Source organism: Protopterus annectens, chromosome 14.part0 (genome assembly GCF_019279795.1).
Source record: "Protopterus annectens isolate FY-2018-M chromosome 14.part0, PAN1.0, whole genome shotgun sequence".
NCBI lineage: Eukaryota > Metazoa > Chordata > Ceratodontiformes > Protopteridae > Protopterus > Protopterus annectens.
Window position 1 is genome coordinate 173,036,701 of NC_056748.1, and position 18,929 is coordinate 173,055,629.

General features: G+C 38.4%; 1 protein-coding gene across 1 annotated transcript in view; it reads left to right on the top strand.

The window, feature by feature from the left end:
- DCLRE1A (DNA cross-link repair 1A) overlaps window positions 1-18,929 on the top strand; it is a 1,235,225-nt gene that overhangs the window by 1,026,102 nt on the left and 190,194 nt on the right. The window contains exon 7 of the mRNA XM_044055939.1: window positions 5,582-5,736. Within this exon, the coding sequence (XP_043911874.1) occupies window positions 5,582-5,736 (155 nt within the window). The remainder of the gene's footprint in view (window positions 1-5,581; window positions 5,737-18,929) is intronic.

Sequence of the window (18,929 nt, forward strand, 5' to 3'; positions counted from 1 at the left end):
TTATACCTTTACTATGAGATATATACATAAGATTTAATAAATAGTTTAATAATAAAAATACATATATACACTTTTACATAAAAAATAAATACTTTTATATATATTTCAAAACATTTTTTTAAAGACAAGGCTAATTAAGCCTGGTATGCTTACATCACGCAACTTTATTGTTTAAAGGCTCTTTTGAAATGTTGTCCTGGTTTGCCAACACAACATAAAACATAAAATATAAAATATAAAATAAAAGGAAACATACATATAACAAAACTTATATTTAAAAATATTATTTATTGGATCTTCGATACTTGAACATTTTGAACTGAACTTATTAAAGCTTAGGGAGCATACACTTGATATGAAGCTCTTGTAGACTTTTTGATTATATTGACAACCTGTTTTGGATACTTGTATTGTATTATTTTACTAAGTTCTTTTTTTATATATAATCTTTTTTGGATTTACTATTTGCGAGTTGTTTATGTGTTTTTAGGCATATATACATACTTTTAATTGTGCATATATATATTTTTAATACACATTACTTGCTGCTTTATGCTGTTATGTAACTCCATCACTTTAAACTGTAATTGATGCATAATCAAGTGGTTTTAGTGACGTGAGTATAAATAACTAATTAGACAAAGTGATTAATGTCTGAAGAAGTTGCTCAAACATTGAGCGACAAAAAGCGCTTTACGTTTACTTTTTGAATAAACTCTGTGTGGTTAAGTCTTCAGTGATCCGTTGGACTTCCTTTTTACTGTGTGCCAGCTGTAAGTATTTGGCAGGAAGGCTGTCTGCAGCAAGGGTGGTTGGTCTAAGTTTAGTTGAGAGGTTTTGGACTGTTGATACTGATACTGGTTTGAGTGTGAAGGGGTGGAGTTTGTTTGAGCTGTGAGGGGTTGTGGGGGCTGCTGTGGTTAGTTCCATTAATAAGTATAGAGGAGGTGAAGTAATAATTGAAACTGGTGGCTATGTCTAAGTTTGTACCTTCTATGTTTGGTGGTGGGGGGTACTGGTTTTTCCGGGCTGGAGGATTTTGTTCACTGCTGCCCAGAATTTTAAGGGTTGCTTTTGTTTCCCTTGCAGGGAGATGTAGTGCTTCTATTTATCTAGCTTTTTTTTTTGCTTTGTTTCTGAGTTCAAGAAAGGTTTGTCTAGCTGTGGGTGTTTTGTTTTGGTGCCAGGTTTTCCAAGCTTTATCTCCGTCATTAAATAAGGCTCTTGTATTTTTCTGTAGCCAAGGGGCAGGGTTACTGCGAATTCTAATTGTCCTGATTGGGGCTAAGTGGTTGAGGATATTTAGAAATGTGGTGTTGAATTATTCAACTACTTCGTCTAGAGGGAGTCTTTTTATGGGTGACCAATTGCAGCTTTTACCTTCAGTGACTATTTCCGTGTGGTGACTCCAGTGGATTTTGTGCTATCTGTTTTAAGGTTTCCAAGAAATGCTCTGTGGGGAAGTTTTTTGGGAGGCGGGTTTGTAATAGGGTTGGAGGATTGCTTGATTCTTTGTGGATATATTGATTTGTGTTTGATTGAATGAGTTGGGTGAAGTTATATAGGTTGGTATGGTTGGTGGGTGTTGGGGAGTTGATTGAGGTCCAGTCGATGTTAACATCGCCTAGTAGTAGTGTTTCTTGGGGGAGGGTCTGAGAAGCCCAGTGCAGTATTGAGTCTAGAGTGGACAGGTTGTCACCTGGGGGTATGTAGACCCAGAGTAGGTTTATTTGTTTGTGCTGGTTTAGGAGGAGTTTGGTAAATAAAGTTTTAGCATTTTTCAGGTTTGGGCATTCTGTTGTAGGGGCTGGAGTGTTAGGTTGGCCTTGTAGAATTGTATTGCATAATACTAGTACATTGATGAAAGCAAATATAATTACATTAAAAAGTGAATACTTCAGATTACACAGTAACCAAGCATTGCAGTAGAGATGCACTTTACGGCATTTCAACAACATCCACTGTAGTCATTCCATAGCCTGCCTTTCTATGATACGCTAGCAGTTTATAAAATAATATATACATATATAAATATAGCACATGTATATATATATATATATATATATATATATATATATATATATATATATATATATATATACACACACACACACACACATGCATGCATACATAAATGTGTGTATGTATATATAAATATCCATATGTGTGTGTGTGTAAATATATATATATATGTGTGTGTGTGTGTGTGTGTGTATATATATATATATATATATATATATATATATATATATATATATATATATATATATATATATATATATATATATATATATATACACACACACATACACACACGCACATCGAGTTGCCACATCATCGCACCTGATAAACTCAAGAAAACCTGATCAAAAAACATTTCCTCACAGCAACAGTGGTTCACAACTCACTGCATCGAATAGAAAGTATGCAGCTGACATGACAAACAATATGTACACCGACCTGAAGTATCCTGCAAACAATCCAGAAACACAGAACGGTCCAACAGAAACGTGCCTGTATAAACAGTACCAAATGATAAGGCGCTTCAGAATTCCACAGAATAACAAAGTAGTAGACTGCAACTCCTTAGGAAAAGAAATAGTGTAGGTGCACTAGGTCTCTTCCAAATCATGTCGTTAGTAAGAAAAACCACAGCTTTCAAAAAGTAGAGAAATTGTACAGGTCCTTCTGCATGATGTCTGTCCGCATATATGTCTGTACTGTACTATGCAGACGTACACGGGGTCGGACGTTATGCAGAAGCACATTAAGCAAAGGACAATGTAAAGTATACAATGTTCACTTAACATTCTGTCGAACATAATTTATCCTGGATGTTAAGCGATGCACACCTGTGTTCATCCTTATGTTCCAGGACATGCTGAAATCAGCTGTGACGTTGAATCAGTTTTTTTACACTTTGGAGGTGGAGGGCATCTGGTACACTTGTGTAGAAGTAACTTATCCATTATCTTCTGTTCATAGACCTTCAACACAGCCGTTGGGTCGTTTCCACTGAATTTTGAGTATGAGGGAGACCCAGTTGATTCAAAATAATAATATTCCATATTTGTGTAGGGAACCATGAAGGAAACCTTACTTTTGTAGTCTAGTTTTGAAATTGCATGGTTTACCTAGGACATACCACTCTGTAAAATACATTACAGACTCTTTCCTCTCTGCAGGAGAGTATTCCTTAAGGCATATAAAAGTATATATAGTATGTATAAGTTTACTATTGGCATTTCTAATCTGCTTTAGTCGACCATATAGAATGTTGACCCGAAATGCTGAATCCAGAATGACAAAAAGTAAACCAAAGCAAAAATAAATACATCGACAACCATGGTTCAATTTGTTCGCCATAGCAGGAGGTGACATCACTCGACTCCTGTTATGCACATTAATGTACCATATATATATATATATATATATATATATATGTGCGTGTGCATATATATATATATATATATGTGCGTGTGCATATATATATATATATATATATATATATATATATATATATATATATATATATATATATATATATGGGTCTACAGTGAAGCACTGAACTCACATTTCAGCAAAACCCACTTTTCCTGAGACCACTTCTCCGAAAAGCCATTCAGCTGAAACCACCGACTGCTGAAAACATTTCCCTGTGAAAGGAACCACTCTGCCACCATGCTGAACTTTGCCCTTGCCCTTTCGTCATTGTAGTGCGATCTTGGAGTTGGTATATTTAAGTAAGGACTGTGGGGGGGGGGTGAAGCTTCCCAGTTAGGTGGGTTTAATTTTGGTCCGTTTAGGGTTTATTTGAGGTGGCCAAGTGGTTCCTTTCACAGGGAAAGGTTTTCAGCCATCCATGATTTTGGTTGAACGGCTTTTCAGAGAAGTGGTCTCAGCCAAGATAGTTTCATTGAGGTGTTAGTTCAGTGATTCAACATAGACCCATGTATGTAATATACATATGTATAGTATATACTATATCACCATTTCACTTAATCAGCAACAAAAAGTGTGTCATTTAATCAACACTCATTTCATTGACAACTTGCACTCTAAATGTAACTCCATAAGCTATTTTTGCAGGGGAGCAATCTCCCCTTCACCCCCCAAAGTGGGGGATGAAGCCCCCGCACACACCTCTAATCTAAATATGTACTAACTCCGTTGTTGCACAGCCATAGAGTAAAAAGAATGCTACTCACACACTTGGTCACTGCTGGTGCACATGCTTAAACGTCTACATGTGGTGGAACAACATGACCGAGGGAATTATCGTGTTAAAACTTCTGATCAATACCAATTTATATTGCAATTCTCATCTTCCAAAACCACACCAACAATCGTTTTCTTTACCATTTCACACTTTTCATTGTAATGAGTGTCGATCAAATGAGTTTTAGATTAAATGAATCACCATTTTTCTTTGTTGATAAAGTTAACTGACAATAAAATTAACCCATATATGTCTGTATAAACACGGACACAGCTACTTACACAGTTGTCTCCTTTGTAAACACACTAGAGGCAGAAATAGTAAAAACACAATGGAAAATGTAGCCCACTTGGCTTTCCACAGTTACTTACAGTATATGCAAGGTTTACAGTCACCAGTTTTACTTCACACAGACTCAGTATGCCACAGCTCTTCCAGTAACCAAGCTGTTTGTTGTAGGTTACAATTCTAGGGCCCCAGCTTGGCCTTCATTCCAGTTCCAGAAAACTCTTTGCTTGGTCTTCCTTCAGGCTGCATCCACACCTGTGATGTCACCATATAGTGTGGGGGAGAGGTCAGGCTTACTGTGTGGCACATGAAGTCTCTTGTAATACAGAAAAGGATTTAGTTTCCAGAATGTTTATGGTACAAGGTATTTTATGTATCACACAATCCACATGGCTGTATTTCATTTCTTCAGTTCTTAATTGCTCTTTTCCTGCTCATTCCTGTAAGGTATGTTTGTAGAGTCTCTGTCGAATAAGCCCTTTACACATTGTTCTCATGGGTTTTTATGAACAGTCTGTGACCCATGGGTTGTTTTCTACAGTATGTTTTTAGATTTTGTTGTACTGTCAGGTAAGTCTGGGGTATTTTTTAGTGATACAGTAGGAGTCCAGTTCGTTAGTTTTATTTTTTTTTGTTTAATCTTATTTAGTTCAGCTGTTTACTGCTGAGTCCATTTTGCCAATAATTTCATTTTCTGATTAGTTGACTGAAGTTGTATTTTTTATATTTTATTATGTTTAACTTTTTCATTCTTACACTTAATTTTTGGGGAGTTAATTTATGTAGAAGTAGTGGGTTTTGGGTGCTTCGTATATTTTATATATATATATATATATTTTTTTTTTGTAGTGTGTGAGAGGTTGCGTTTCAATGGTAGCTCATGAGTTTGGGGGGGGGGGTTTGAATTGATGTACATACAGTGTAGATAAATGAAAATATTTACAGTGTTTACATGCTAAACAGATTTATCATACCCATTTATCACTATACATTATTAGATTATCAGCTTCAGGGTTAGATAACTGCAGAATACTTGACTGACATTCTGTTAATATATTGTTTTTTTCCCCACAGCTATCGCTGGTGTTTTGGGATGTAAAGCTTCTATGTTTATAGACAAATACAACACGCTGAAGTGCCTTGAATCGCAAACTGTTAATTCCTTAATTACAACAGATTTCAGTAGTGGTGCACTCCATGTACTCCCCATGATGCGTATTACCTTTAAGGTAAGTAAAAAGTGGCACACTCCATGTACTCCCCATGATGCGTATTACTTTTAAGGTAAGTATAAAAGTAGTCCTTTATTCTTAACTACATTAAGTTTGTTCTGAAAGGTGACATATTTGTTTAGAGCCTCATTCTTTTGTAAAATTAGCATGTTATGCCTGTACTTTTGTGTTATATATTCCTAAATGTTATTGAATAATAATCTAAGAATATTAGTTTTTTTTAACTACATTATTGTTCTAGGGTATTCATAACAAGTGTTTGTAGTAGTTGTGCCTCTAGTTTTTAGCACATGATACAGATATTATAGCAGTTAATAGAAGCCAGTCATTTTAATGACTTGCTGTGCAAACACTTTCCTCCTCAGTAGGTAGTCAGTGTTAAGGATCGAACACAGAACACATACTATGGCCTCTGTGTAGGCCTGACACTGAATGCAACATGGTTACAGGCTTTGTTGGGATCATAAGTCAAATTAATTATGACTGTACCTTCTCCAAACAAGTTACTTGATCCCACTTCAGTAAATAATAATGTCCCTAAATTGTACCGTACGTGTGATAGGCTTTAATTAAAATCAAGAGACAAAGTTTTTACTGCATAATGTTATTGGAGTAATTCTGCAGACGCATAGTTAGCAGTTTTACAGATATGCATTACCCATTCATGAGTTTCGTGAAAGTACATTGAAGGTTTTTGGTCCCCATTTAACAGACTAATAATGTTACAGCCCTGCTTACAGTTTGAGTAAGCTTCTTATTTAAACAGAAATTGTTTGATATGTTATGAGACTGTAGCTGGGGGGTGTACAGTGGACATTGACAAAAAGAAAAGGCACCAGCTGGATGTAGGACCATATTTTGTCTGTCATGTTCCTGCTGCAGTGTCATGATGTAGGACCATATTGTGTATGTCATATTCCTGCTGCGGTGTCAGGATGTAGGACCATATTGTGTCTGTCACGTTCCTGCTGCAGTGTCACTGTAGTACAGCAGTACACCACTCCATATGCTGGGCTCCCTGAGCTGCAGTCATGGCACAGATCGATTCATGAGCATGTCGTCCTTCATTATCATGTCTGTGGAGCAGGATACATTAACATATTATGGTAATAAGGAGTTACAGTGGTGATGAAGCTCCCATTGGCTGAAACTATGTGACATCAGTGTCAGCAGGACTCACTGGAATGCGGTTGTCACACTCATTTCTTGTGCCTCATGCTTCTGAGTTTTTAATGCATGATTTAAATGTTTTCGGCTCCTGTTTTAAATTTAATAGGCTTCTGACTGCAATGTCAGTTTATCAGGTACATTGCTTACCTCAGCCATGTTTTAGGTGCCATTCGTCTGCATTTTTATCCATGTATGTTTTAATTACAACTTCAAAGCATTTTCCGTGATTCATATTGTCTGTGAGTTGTGAAACATACTGTGGATCTTCATTACTTACTTGGACTAGTGCACATACACAGCAGTTGTGGAGTACAGAGGGGTTTTGTTTTTGTGTAAGGTTATGTTTTTTGCATACCATCAGCCTTGAGTTGCTTTCCTCATTCATGAATACCACTACTGACATAGAGTTTCATGTACAGCTCAGTTGACATAGAGGAAAAAAGCCTTAAATACGATGCAGCCAGCCCAAGCTCATTTAGCGGTTCAAGCAGCCATTGGAGCTGTCAGAAGGAAGCCGTGATATGCCAGTGAGAAGTGGGCTGCTTTATATAGCCCTAGTGGAGTCTGGAGCTTAGAGTAGCATCCAGACTGGAAGTTCAGGCAAGTTTATGAAGTATCACCTTCTTAGGCTTGGGTGTGAAGGCAGTTCTAGACCATTCTTCATTGTAGGGAGTGATCTGAAAATATGACTCGTGGACACAAAGGGTTTGGGCCATAATTTTGTATATTCAGTACTTTTTCTGTGAGGTTATTGCAGCTCCCTGAGCATATCACCTCCTGTGACTTCTTTGTAGGTAAGTCGGCGCTGGTGAGCCTGACTGGCAGTGTAAAACTGGGGGTCAGGTTTTAAGCATATATTGAAGACAAGTGAGGCTCATGGGGGGCTCACACCACCATGGATGATTATCTCCATCTGTTGCAAGGCTAAGGGATTAAAACAAATAGTTTCATGTGAACATTAATTGTGGTGTCATAAATAACATGAGAGAAATTAATTTAATTCAAGTTTCTTTCAGCTGCTGTCATCATAACTTGCAGGCTGTACAGCGTTTCAACACAGATGAGATGAGCTGTCTCATTTGATTAATTGATTTTCGTTTAACTGGGTGTGTTTGCTAGCAATTATCTTTTATGTAAAAACTAAGCAGCACTCAGGTTTAGGAGGCAGGTGATGTGTACAGAGACATGCATGGCAAATAGTTTTATGATTTGTATACTCATTGATTCTGGACACTTTGGAAGTTTATAGAGCTGCATCTTAAGCAGAAAAGATAGACCTAGACCAGTATTTTGTAATTTATTAATTTACAGAGTTTCACACAAAAGAATTAGACTAAATACCAGTGCCATGTAAGAACTTGGTGACATAATGCAAGATTTTTTTTTCTGAGTGAGTATATTTTTCTTTTTAAATGCTTCAGGTGGTGAACTTCATATTATTAAGCTTAATTTTTGAGAGCTTCTCCATGGGCTTTGTATTTTTAGAGAAATACATTACAGTTTATATTTGTTGGAATGTAATGGCATTATACAGATTACACACACTGTGTCTAATAGATAAATGCACGGGCAGAGCGCAGGTGTATATGTAAAGCATTATATGGTGTAGAGTTTAGTGTTGTCTCACAGCAGTAATTATATATCTTTATGTGTCTACGTGGATTACCTCTAGCTGCTACAGTTTTTTAGTTCTAAAGAAGTGTTTAGTTTGAGCATACTAGACTGTCCCATTTAATGAAATATTCAGCATTGTCCCTAGTTTGTGCGTGCGTGAGTGTATCTGTCTGTCTGTTAGTGGTGCCCTGTGGTATGCTGCCATTCTGTATAGGGTTGACATTACCTTGCACCTGTTGTTATCAGCACTGATTTCTGCTGCCTGATCTTGAATTCAATTAACCTGTTACTGAAGACTGGAAGTGGATTCATGTATCAACGTCGTTACATGATGAATGAAATTGGACTTTTTCATCTCAAAGGTCCAGGTCAATTCTGATGACAGTATGAGTTTATAAGGTCCATTATAGTATGTTCCATGGTTTTGCAGATGAAACTTGTCAGGCTAATCAGTATACAGTTCCCAGGGTCAGTGGTAGATTCTCCCTTGCAGAGTGCCATCACCTCTGTGATGTGCCAAATTTCAGGGACAAAACCTGCAGTTAAACGTAGGTTAAGCAGTTTGAGGATTGGCTCTGCCAGGGCATGCCTAGTACTGTTTATTAAACAACAGGTATAGCATGGACTTTGGAAGATGTCTCCTGGGTAAAATTAGGATTAAATTTGTTTTGTTGTATATTGGCAGTCTCTGTTTGATCAGAATAGCTGGCACCATTTTGAGTATGTTTCGAGCATTCTTGGGTATTATTGCTTAGTTTCCTAATATAGCTGAAGAACGATTTGTTAATCGTCCTTAGCATTAGATGCTAGCCTATGTTCATGGAATGCTTTAGTAAACCTAATTGTATTTTTCAAGGTTTTAGTAATATTTCTGATAATATCATTGATATGAATGTTTTTGATTGCGCTGTAAATTTTGAGTTGTTTTCTTTCATTGTAAATTTTAATTGTTGGATGACCACCAGTGAGGTTTGTATTTGAAATTCCTATTAAATTTTCTACTGTTTAGAACTGCGGACTCTGTAAATATATCTAAATGAGGGTAGAACTCCCTCATGAAACTGCCATGAGTTGATGCCTCCATGAGTGAATTTTGAAATCCCCTCATAGAGTTTGATGAAGTTTGTAAGTTAGAAATCCTTGAATTTGAAATATTACATGCAGAGGCTTTTGAGATTTTGAGGGTGAAAGTCACTAGTTTATGGTCTGACTTAACTGGGGAAGGAGATACCGTGGGATTAGTGCAAGAAGAGGCCATATTTGTAACAACCAGATTGAGAATGTTATGTCCTGTGGTGGGTATGCTAATGTTCTGGATCTAGTTCTCACAAACATGGCTCCAGCAAGTTCACTGCCCCTGGTCAGTCCGTAATTAGTTAAATCAGACTACCAGTTGGTTACTTTTACCCATAGAACATCTGCCCAATGGTAAACAACACTTTAGAAGAGCAAACATTTTATGATTATACAGTGAAATCTCTAAATTCACCCATGAAAACTCCACAGTGGACCTGGGATATGCAGCCACCTATGCCAAGGAACCTTATGACCATTTACACAAATGCAGTCTCTACCAGAACCATTTACATCAGTAAATTCAGCAACAAATTCCCCTGTTGATCAGTAGATATAAACAAACTGTGTAACACTAGTAGTAAACTACTCAAATTACCATGTTGAGTCAGAACCCCTCAGCTTGAAGAGAATATTTAAAAAAACAAACTCACTTAGAAACTGAAGTTAGCTGTTGGCAAAGCATGCCATGAACTCAGGCTAGCTGCTGTATAGTAAGTCCAAGTCCTTCTTTGGTTACATTACAAAACTAAAAAAATATTTTTTGTCACTGCTGTCCAACTCGAATCCAAAAGACATTGCTAACAATGTTTTTTTTTTAATATAAAGGGTTGCAAAAGTGGTGATATTTGTTCTACATTGTCACATATCACTGCCTTCAAATAAAGTATGATTTTGTAAAATGCTTTTCTTCCCTCCCAGTATAAAATCCTTCATTCAGCAACTGAATTGGAGAGTGGTAACACAAGCAAAGTGCATTTGTGTATCATATTCTTCACGGGATTAATCTTACGGCACAGGAATGTAGTGATGCACTTCTTACCTTTGTATATTGTCTATCGTGCTGTTTATGTTTAGCTCTTTGAAACACTACTTTTACTGAAGTGTAGCCCAAGTTTTAGACGCAATGCCTGTTGTATCACAGGTACACACTTCACTGAAGATCAGGGCGTTGCATAAAGTGACTACACTAAAGCTTCTAAGCCTGAAGATCAGGGCACTACATAAAGTGACTACGCTGAAGATTAGACCATTTTATCAAGTGACTGCACTGAAGATTTTGAGCCTGAAAATCAGGATGTTACATAAAGTGACTACACTAAAACTTCTGAGACTGTGTTTGGTCTAGAAGCAGTCAGTCTGAACTGTTCTGATTCTCCCATGTCAATGAGTAGCAACAAAACTGTAGAAAGGTTCTCATTTAAGTTTGTCGTCACTCCCCTGAGGCCAGAGTTTGAATGGAGAAAAGCAGTCAGCACATGCTTTAACTTATTCACTGAGTAGAACTAGAGGATTTTAAATCAAATGACAGGACTGAAATGGCATTTGTGTTGCGTAGCCACCTACTGAAAAGCATTGACTGATGATTCAGAGCACAGTCAGGGGACGTTCACCTTATAATAGTACTGCTGTTTCATCATGAATGACACAGAAGTACAGGCAAAGAAGATGCATTAAAAGGTTGGCCATTATTCAGGCTACTGCTGTACCAAATGCAGGTTTTCACTATTATTTTGCTGTAAAACATATTCAGTAAGATCTATTATTTAACATACAGGGTCTCCAGTGTTATTCAGCTGGCACGTTTCTTAGTTACTCCAAACCCTGATTTTTATTGTCAGTGTTGTATTGGATGTTGTAGCATCTAACCCTAATCAGTATATTGTTACTAAGTGCATTGCATTAAGTCAGATTTGTGGCTTAAGGTCATTTATGTTGGTCCGATGGGCTGTCTTTTAAAATCATAAGAGTACGTTGGTTAAATGTATGTAACGTTCAAATAAACAGGACCCGAAAAGCAACAATTAAGTGCAATGCTGTAAATCCTTTTGCGTGGCCAATACCAACACAAACGCAGCTTATTCAAAAGCTTTTATTAGATCTCCAAATTAAAACCAAGCACTTTCTCCCAGTCACTACCGGGCTTTCTCAAGGTGTTGGTATTGGCCACGCAAAAGGATTTACAGCATTGTACTTAATTGTTGCTTTTCGGGTCCTGTTGTGCTGACTTTGTTCTTTTGGCTTGGGCTACATTCATTTCTTACTTTACTAACATTCAAATAAGTATTCAAAGCCACATGATCTACTACTGAAAAAAGGGTGGTACTCCCTACAGCTCACCCCTGTAGATGACATCTGGGATGAAATGCTTGGTATAAAGATAATTAACCTCAGTATGAAAAATGTTTTAAGTATTTTTCTTTACTTGCTTTGGTGGACTTTTTCAAGTCAATTTCTTTGTTATAAAGGAGATAGGCTTCAAACGTCTTGTTCTTAGCTATGTATTCTGTGCACCAGGCTATGTAATTTAACATGGAGACGGAGTTGCTGTATTCATCACTGAAGCAACGGTCTCCAAGCTGAATGACATCGTAAAAGAAATAAGCCCTTGTTGCTCTCAAAGCAGTTAAGGCTGAATTCTTGAAGACTGACATTGTATGTGTGCCAACAAATTGGCAGCCCCAGGGTGTTATTTTACTCCCAGAGGATTGGTGTACTGCCTTCCTGCAAGTGCAGCACTGGAGTTATCTCAGCTCTGACTGGAATGCTGGCAGACATGAGCACTAGTCCTGTGGTCACCACTTGGATGGCATAACTGCCAGTAAGGGTAGACAAACTGACAAAGCTGATGTAATACACTACTAGTTTCTTCTTGCAGACCCCAGCTCTGTTGTGGCTAATGGTGTTGGGGTGATTCTTTTAGTGACCTCATATTCATATTTATATTATGGAAGGAGGCAGTTTTTATCCAAACTACCTATCGGGAAGCTCTCCAGGTAAATAAGGAACATAAAAAAAAGTTATCAAAAGCATTTTTACTCTGCATTTTCCCAGATCAGTTGGGCATTGTTGATGTTCTGTCATGCAGTTGATGAGCTTTTAGAAATTTTTTTAATGTAAGATTATTTTAAGGTCTTGGACTCCTTCATACCATGCTGGTGGATGTGCATAAAAGCCACATTCCAAACTTGTGTATACCCTCTGTTAAACGATCGTCTGATTCACAGGGATAGACTGCAGAAGGAGCACCATGCCACCCCAATTCCACCCAGTGCTTCAGAAATGCAAAGAAGTGTGGAACAGGTGCAGAGTTGAAACATTTACAGCCAAGTAATGACGCTGCATTGTCATTCATCAAACAGTACATTCCTTAAGCAATTCTGGAACAGAATGGAATTCACACATTATTGAACATAATAAATAAAAACTCATTCTCTCTACAATTCTCATATGTATCGATATTAAATGTCTTCTGCACTTATTGTCTGATCTTCACAGCAGTGCGATGCTACTGAGAATAATAACGTCCAATCTGGAATTAAGTACACCAAAATTTTATCCACCTCCTGCCTCAGCCAACAGTCTTACACCAGAATTCTTTAACATGGCAGGATACATGTTTACCTTCCTTGTCACCATCTTAATCAGCTGAGGCCTAAGACTTCTGTAAGTATAACTACGGTTTGGAAAGAGACAGCAATTGGACACTGTGAATTGGCCCTAGGCGTGAGTGTGTGTGTGCCTTCCATGGGAGGCTGGGTGCTGGGCTGGCAGCTTGACTGCCAATCATGAACAGACAGGTGATCCGCTGTGGTGACCACTAACTGGGGAAAGCCGAAAGAAGAAGAAGCCTTACTGGAGAATAGTGTGTCATGTCTGCATGAATTCCATAAAGTCTAGTTAACACTACTTTATTATTTATAATTTTATTTATTTTACATTTGTTTACCAGGAAAGTCCAGCTGGACAGAACCCATTTTCAGGGACTTAGTGTAGTGAAGTGCAGTCTTGGAGTTGATATATATAAGTAGCTGGGGGTGTGTGCTTGCCCTCCCGCTTATACTTGGTGGAAAGTGCTATGATTTAGGTTGTTTAAACTCAGTATATGTATGATATGTGTTTTCAGTGTTTTGAGTTTTCAAGATTTTGAAGTTTCATGTTTTTTGCTTTCAGTGTTATGAAGTGAATCTATATATATATATATATATATATATATATATATATATATATATATAGATAGATGTGTGTGTGTATACACACCCCTTTTCCTACCTTTCTAAAGATTTCAGTTTTAATACATATTTTATCAAACAATATTCATTTAACCCTGGGAAAACACATGCATTTGTTTTTAGTTGCCATCTACCCTTTATTTTGTAGGTTTTATTACGAATTTTGAATTCTTCGTAACCTCAGTATATCTACAATAATGACAACACCCACATTTAAACATCCCTGCATTAAATAAATTAAATATTGTATTACTCTCAAGAATGCTTTTAAGGTTACAACCTTTCCTAAAGGTAAGTCTAGGCTTATTTCCCAAAATATTACGGATAGTATTATCTTCAATAATGAATGCCCAGATCTTTATTATAATGTCCTTCATCTTGATGGCATCACTAGAAAAGAGGGTCAGGAAACTAATGTTATAACCACTACTGTTACTAGAGCCACCCATACCATGGCCTTGGGTTCATGTTGGGTTTAAAGTGGCCTGTATTTCTTTTCCTACTAACTTCCACTATTAGTTGATCATATAAGTTCTCTGGATACCCCCTCTAAGAAACATGTTTTTCAGTCCTTTGCATTCATTATAGAGGTCATTATCTAAGGATACCATTTTAGCAGCTGTAACCAGTTGCCCTTTTACGACAGCCCTTTTCTGGTGATACAGATGACTGCTTTCAAAATGTAAGAATGTATTGGAATCAGTGGATTTTCAAAAAATCTTTGCTGTATTCCTATTATTATAGGTTCATAGGTTCATACTAGGCTATCTGCCCTGGGGCAATTATAAGCCTAACCTGATTCTGTATGGCTTACGCCACCCCTTGATTTGAGTATACTGTGCCCTTTTTAAGGTTTAGTTTACTGTGCCTCTGTCTATTAGTGACACGGGAGTAATCCCTGGGACAAACCTACGATCCCCCATCCACTTATCGAGATTCTTCTTGAAGAGATTCAGTGAGGTGCTCTGCCTCACATGAACTGGAATTCTGTTCCAGAGCGAAGGGAGCCTCTGGGTTATGAACCTGTCCCTCCAGCAAGTTCTATTTATTTCTGTGCTGAGGTTCAAGTCCCTCGAGCGTGTGGCTCTAAGGGATTTAGATTTACTGAAGTGGAGCATGTCCATTAATTCTGGATTTGACATAGCTTTGTATGTCAGGCATAGATCGCCTCGAAGTAGGCGGTATGCACCTGAGTAGAGCTGGAGTTTTTTTAACCGAGCAGCATATGGCATCTGTTTGAGACCCTTGATCCTCTTGGTGAGATACTTTTGGGGTCTTTCTAATTGCTGCAGGTGTCGGGTAAGGTACATCCCCAAAAGGGGCATTGTATTCTATGATGGGCCTGATGAGGGATGAATAAAGGGGCATGATTACCTCTCTTGATCTAGATGTGAAACCCTTTGTGATGAGGTGGGCTATGTAGAACGTCTTTCTAACCACTTTGGCAATATGGTTTTCAAAGGAGAGATTGCTATCAACTTGGGTCCCCAGGTCCCTAATAACTTTCTCTGTACTTAATGGGTTTCCGCCTATGTGGTAATTTGTGGGCACATTGTTTTTGCCAAAGGGTATGACTGTACATTTTTTGGCATTTAGCTTTAAACCATGGCGCTGGCACCAGTTATCTGTCTCTGTGAGACCTTTTTGAAGGATGTTTGTGTCAGCTGGAGAGTTGATTATGGCGCCCAGTTTGCAGTCGTCTGCGAACTTGGTGAGCCATAGTCCTCCCACGTTTGCCTGTACCTCGGAAAAGTATATACCGAACAAGAGTGGTCCCAGGACAGAACCCTGTGGGACGCCACTTGTGTCCGGTTTCGAGTCTGACATGGCTCCAGCAACTCTCACTCTGTGAGTTCTGTGTTTGAGCCAGTTTGCGACCCATCTTGTGACATAGGGGTTTATATTTAAGCTGGATAGCTTATCTATGATGCCCGAGTGGGGTATTGTGTCAAATGCCTTTGCAAGGTCCAGATAGGCTGTGTGGACTACCTTCCCTTCATCTATGGCTTTGGTGACTGTTTCAAAGAAGTCAACCAGGTTCAAAAGGCAGGATCTGCCCTTGACAAAGCCGAACTGGGTAGGATCTAGTGTCTGTAGGTCCCCAATGTCTTTGTTTATGAGCTCTGTGATGATCCTCTCCATAGCCTTGCAGACTAAGCTAGTCAGGCTTATGGGGCGATAGATTCCAGGGTCCGTAGAGGCTCCACCTTTGTGGAGTGGGACCACTGTTGCTGTACGCCATTCTGTGGGCACATATCCTGTAGTGAGGCTGAGATTGTATAGCTGTTTTATTTGAGGGATTAGTTCCTCTTGTAGTTCATGTAGGACGCAACCTGGGACGCCATCTGGTCCCATGGAAGCAGTGTTTTTTTGCTTTGGAGAGGCAAGCCTCCACCTGAGCATCTGAGATGTTTGGGAGGTAGCCCTCTGGCGGGATAGGTACTTGCTCTTTTGGGGGAGGGTGGAGAAGTTTGCACTGAACCTGTCTGCCAGGATATTGGCGATGTCTGTGGGTTCAGTGTATTTTTGTCATTTAGAATCAACTCAGAACAAGTCTGGGAGTTGCATCCCAGGTTTCTAACATAACTGAAAAAAGCCTTATGATTGTCTTTGGTGTCCTGTGCAATTTTTCTCTCGAAGCTGGCCTTGGAGGATTTTATGAGGGATCATAATTTTTTGCTAGTACTGATCAGAGATGCCTTCCCTATTAGGGATTTTGCTCTATCATGTAGTAGCTTCCTCCTTCTGTTGTACAGTTTATTTATGGCAGGGGTCCACCAGACTGGACGCCTGCCTTTGGATGATTGGGTCTTGGTTTTGTTTGGGATAGCATGATCTATGCATTCCTGGAGATGTCCGTAGAATGCATTTATATAGGATTCTGCAGTTTGGGCTGTAGTTTCCACTGGCCCTGGGGACTTGAAGGATTCCACTTTGGTTTTGAGAAGTGAGAAGTTCGCTTTTGAGAAGTTTTTCACTGTGGTTTTCTGGGCTGGGGGTGGGGTCGGGATGTGGGCATCCAGTGAAATTAATTTATGGTCTGATCTTACCAATGAGGGATATACTTCTGGTGTGGAGCATAGAGTCCCCATGTTGGTAATGATCAGGTCTAGTATGTTGTCCCCTCTTGTGGGAGTGGTGACTAGTTGTTCCATAGCATTTGAGTTTATAATTTTCAGGAATCTTTGGGCTAAGGTGCTGGGGCTTGAGTAGTGCTCCCAGTCAATGTTTGGGTAGTTGAAGTCGCCCAATATAATGGTGTTCGGAGAGATCTTCATGTTCTCCAATGTTTTCAGGAAAGCCGAATGGGATTCCTGACTTTGAGAGTTTTTCTATTACTTATATCTTTAGTTAACTGTACATCCAGGAAACTGATGGTATCTGTTTCAAACTGGAATGTGAATTGTAAAAAGGTAGTTAACCTAGTAATATCATTAATGAAATCTTTAGCTGAGTTATAATCCCCTTTCCATATAAAAAACATGCCATCCTGATAACGTGTATACTAGAAAACATTTCAATAAATTTCACGTTCCGGAATAGGAACTCTCTTTCCCAATATGCCATTTACACAATTGGCAAAGCTGCCGCCACAGGGTGAGCCCATTGCCACTCCTGTTTTTTGAAGAAAGAACTCATTATTAAACAAGGTGAAATTGTTGGAAAGAACAATATCTAGGAGTGTCTCATTCAAATTTACTTCTTGGCCTTCAACCCCTTTTGAATGTAAAAAATCACAGACCCACTCAATGCCCAAATCCTGAGGTATAACAGTGTATAAGTCCTTGATATCCATTGTTAAAAAAATTATAATTTGCATTAAAGTTCAAATTATTTACCCCATCTAGAAAGCTCCATGAATCGCAGCAAATCTGGGGTTCAGTGGCAAGGGATGTTTTGATTTTATTGTCAACCAATTTTGCACATGCATAGGTTATAGTTTTCCTTCCATCTACAGTGGGGCAAAAAGGGGGGTTATTTAAGTCTTCATACATTTTTGGTGTACCAAAAATGACAGGCGTCATCTGTGCTGGCATATCTAAATAGTGGTAAGTGCCAAGACGTGTACTAGTTTCAATAAACAAGTCATTAAGAGTTGATCTAACTTGTTGATATGCTCCATGCAATTCATTGAGCGACACTTGCGTAACTCTCACTCCAAAATATAGTACATCCTATTAACATAATCAGATTCATCCATAAAGACCAACCCCACCCCCCTTATCTGGCTTTTTAACCCTAACTTTGTGCTTTCTTATTTAGCATAGCTCTAATATCCATCTCACAAAGTTTTTCAAACAAAGACAGTGTTACATGCATAGGTGGGTTGAATACACTAGCCACTCTTAACATCACTGACAACCTCCATTTTGTTCCCTAAAATGAGAGTTAAATTCAACTTGCAAAGAAACAGTTTTAAATCTTAACAAGGTTCTAGGCAAGTCCGCTCTAACAGAAGGTACAAAAGGAAGTCCTCTTGCCAAAATATCGACAATTTCTTGTGGGACATCAAAAGAGGAAAAATTATAAATCTGGAAGTCACCTTCTCGGTTGCTTAAGATAACCGGTCCTTCCATGGGCTCTGTCTCATCTGAGACTAAGGCCATCTCTTGCACCGGTTCTGCGTCTTTGTTTCTTAGTATGGCCCCCATGAAAATCCTGCTGGTTTTGTGTATTATTAGGAGGCCCTGGTGTACTATGCGTGATAATATGTTGCTGGTAGTCCTTGATGCGTTCACTACGTCTAACTGGAACGTAGTTATCATTCTCAGCTCCACCTCCAGCAGAATCCTCAGCGATGACATCAGATTGGGTAGAATTAGCATTACTAGATGCCATAGCAACACCCATATTACTATTTTGTTTTGCTTGAGAATCAGGTGGTTCAGGATAAACTAACCCGTTATCATAATCATGCTTATCCCGACTCAGTTTCTTCTTTTTTATGTCCATAGCTTTAGCAATATTAGTCTCAATACTGGGAAAAATACGACAATAGTTGTATTTATAACGTTCAAAATCATTGTCAGCTTTAATGTCCCTTTCAGTATTTCTGAATCAATTTTCAGGTCTTCTTTTTCCAAATTATAATGTTTTATC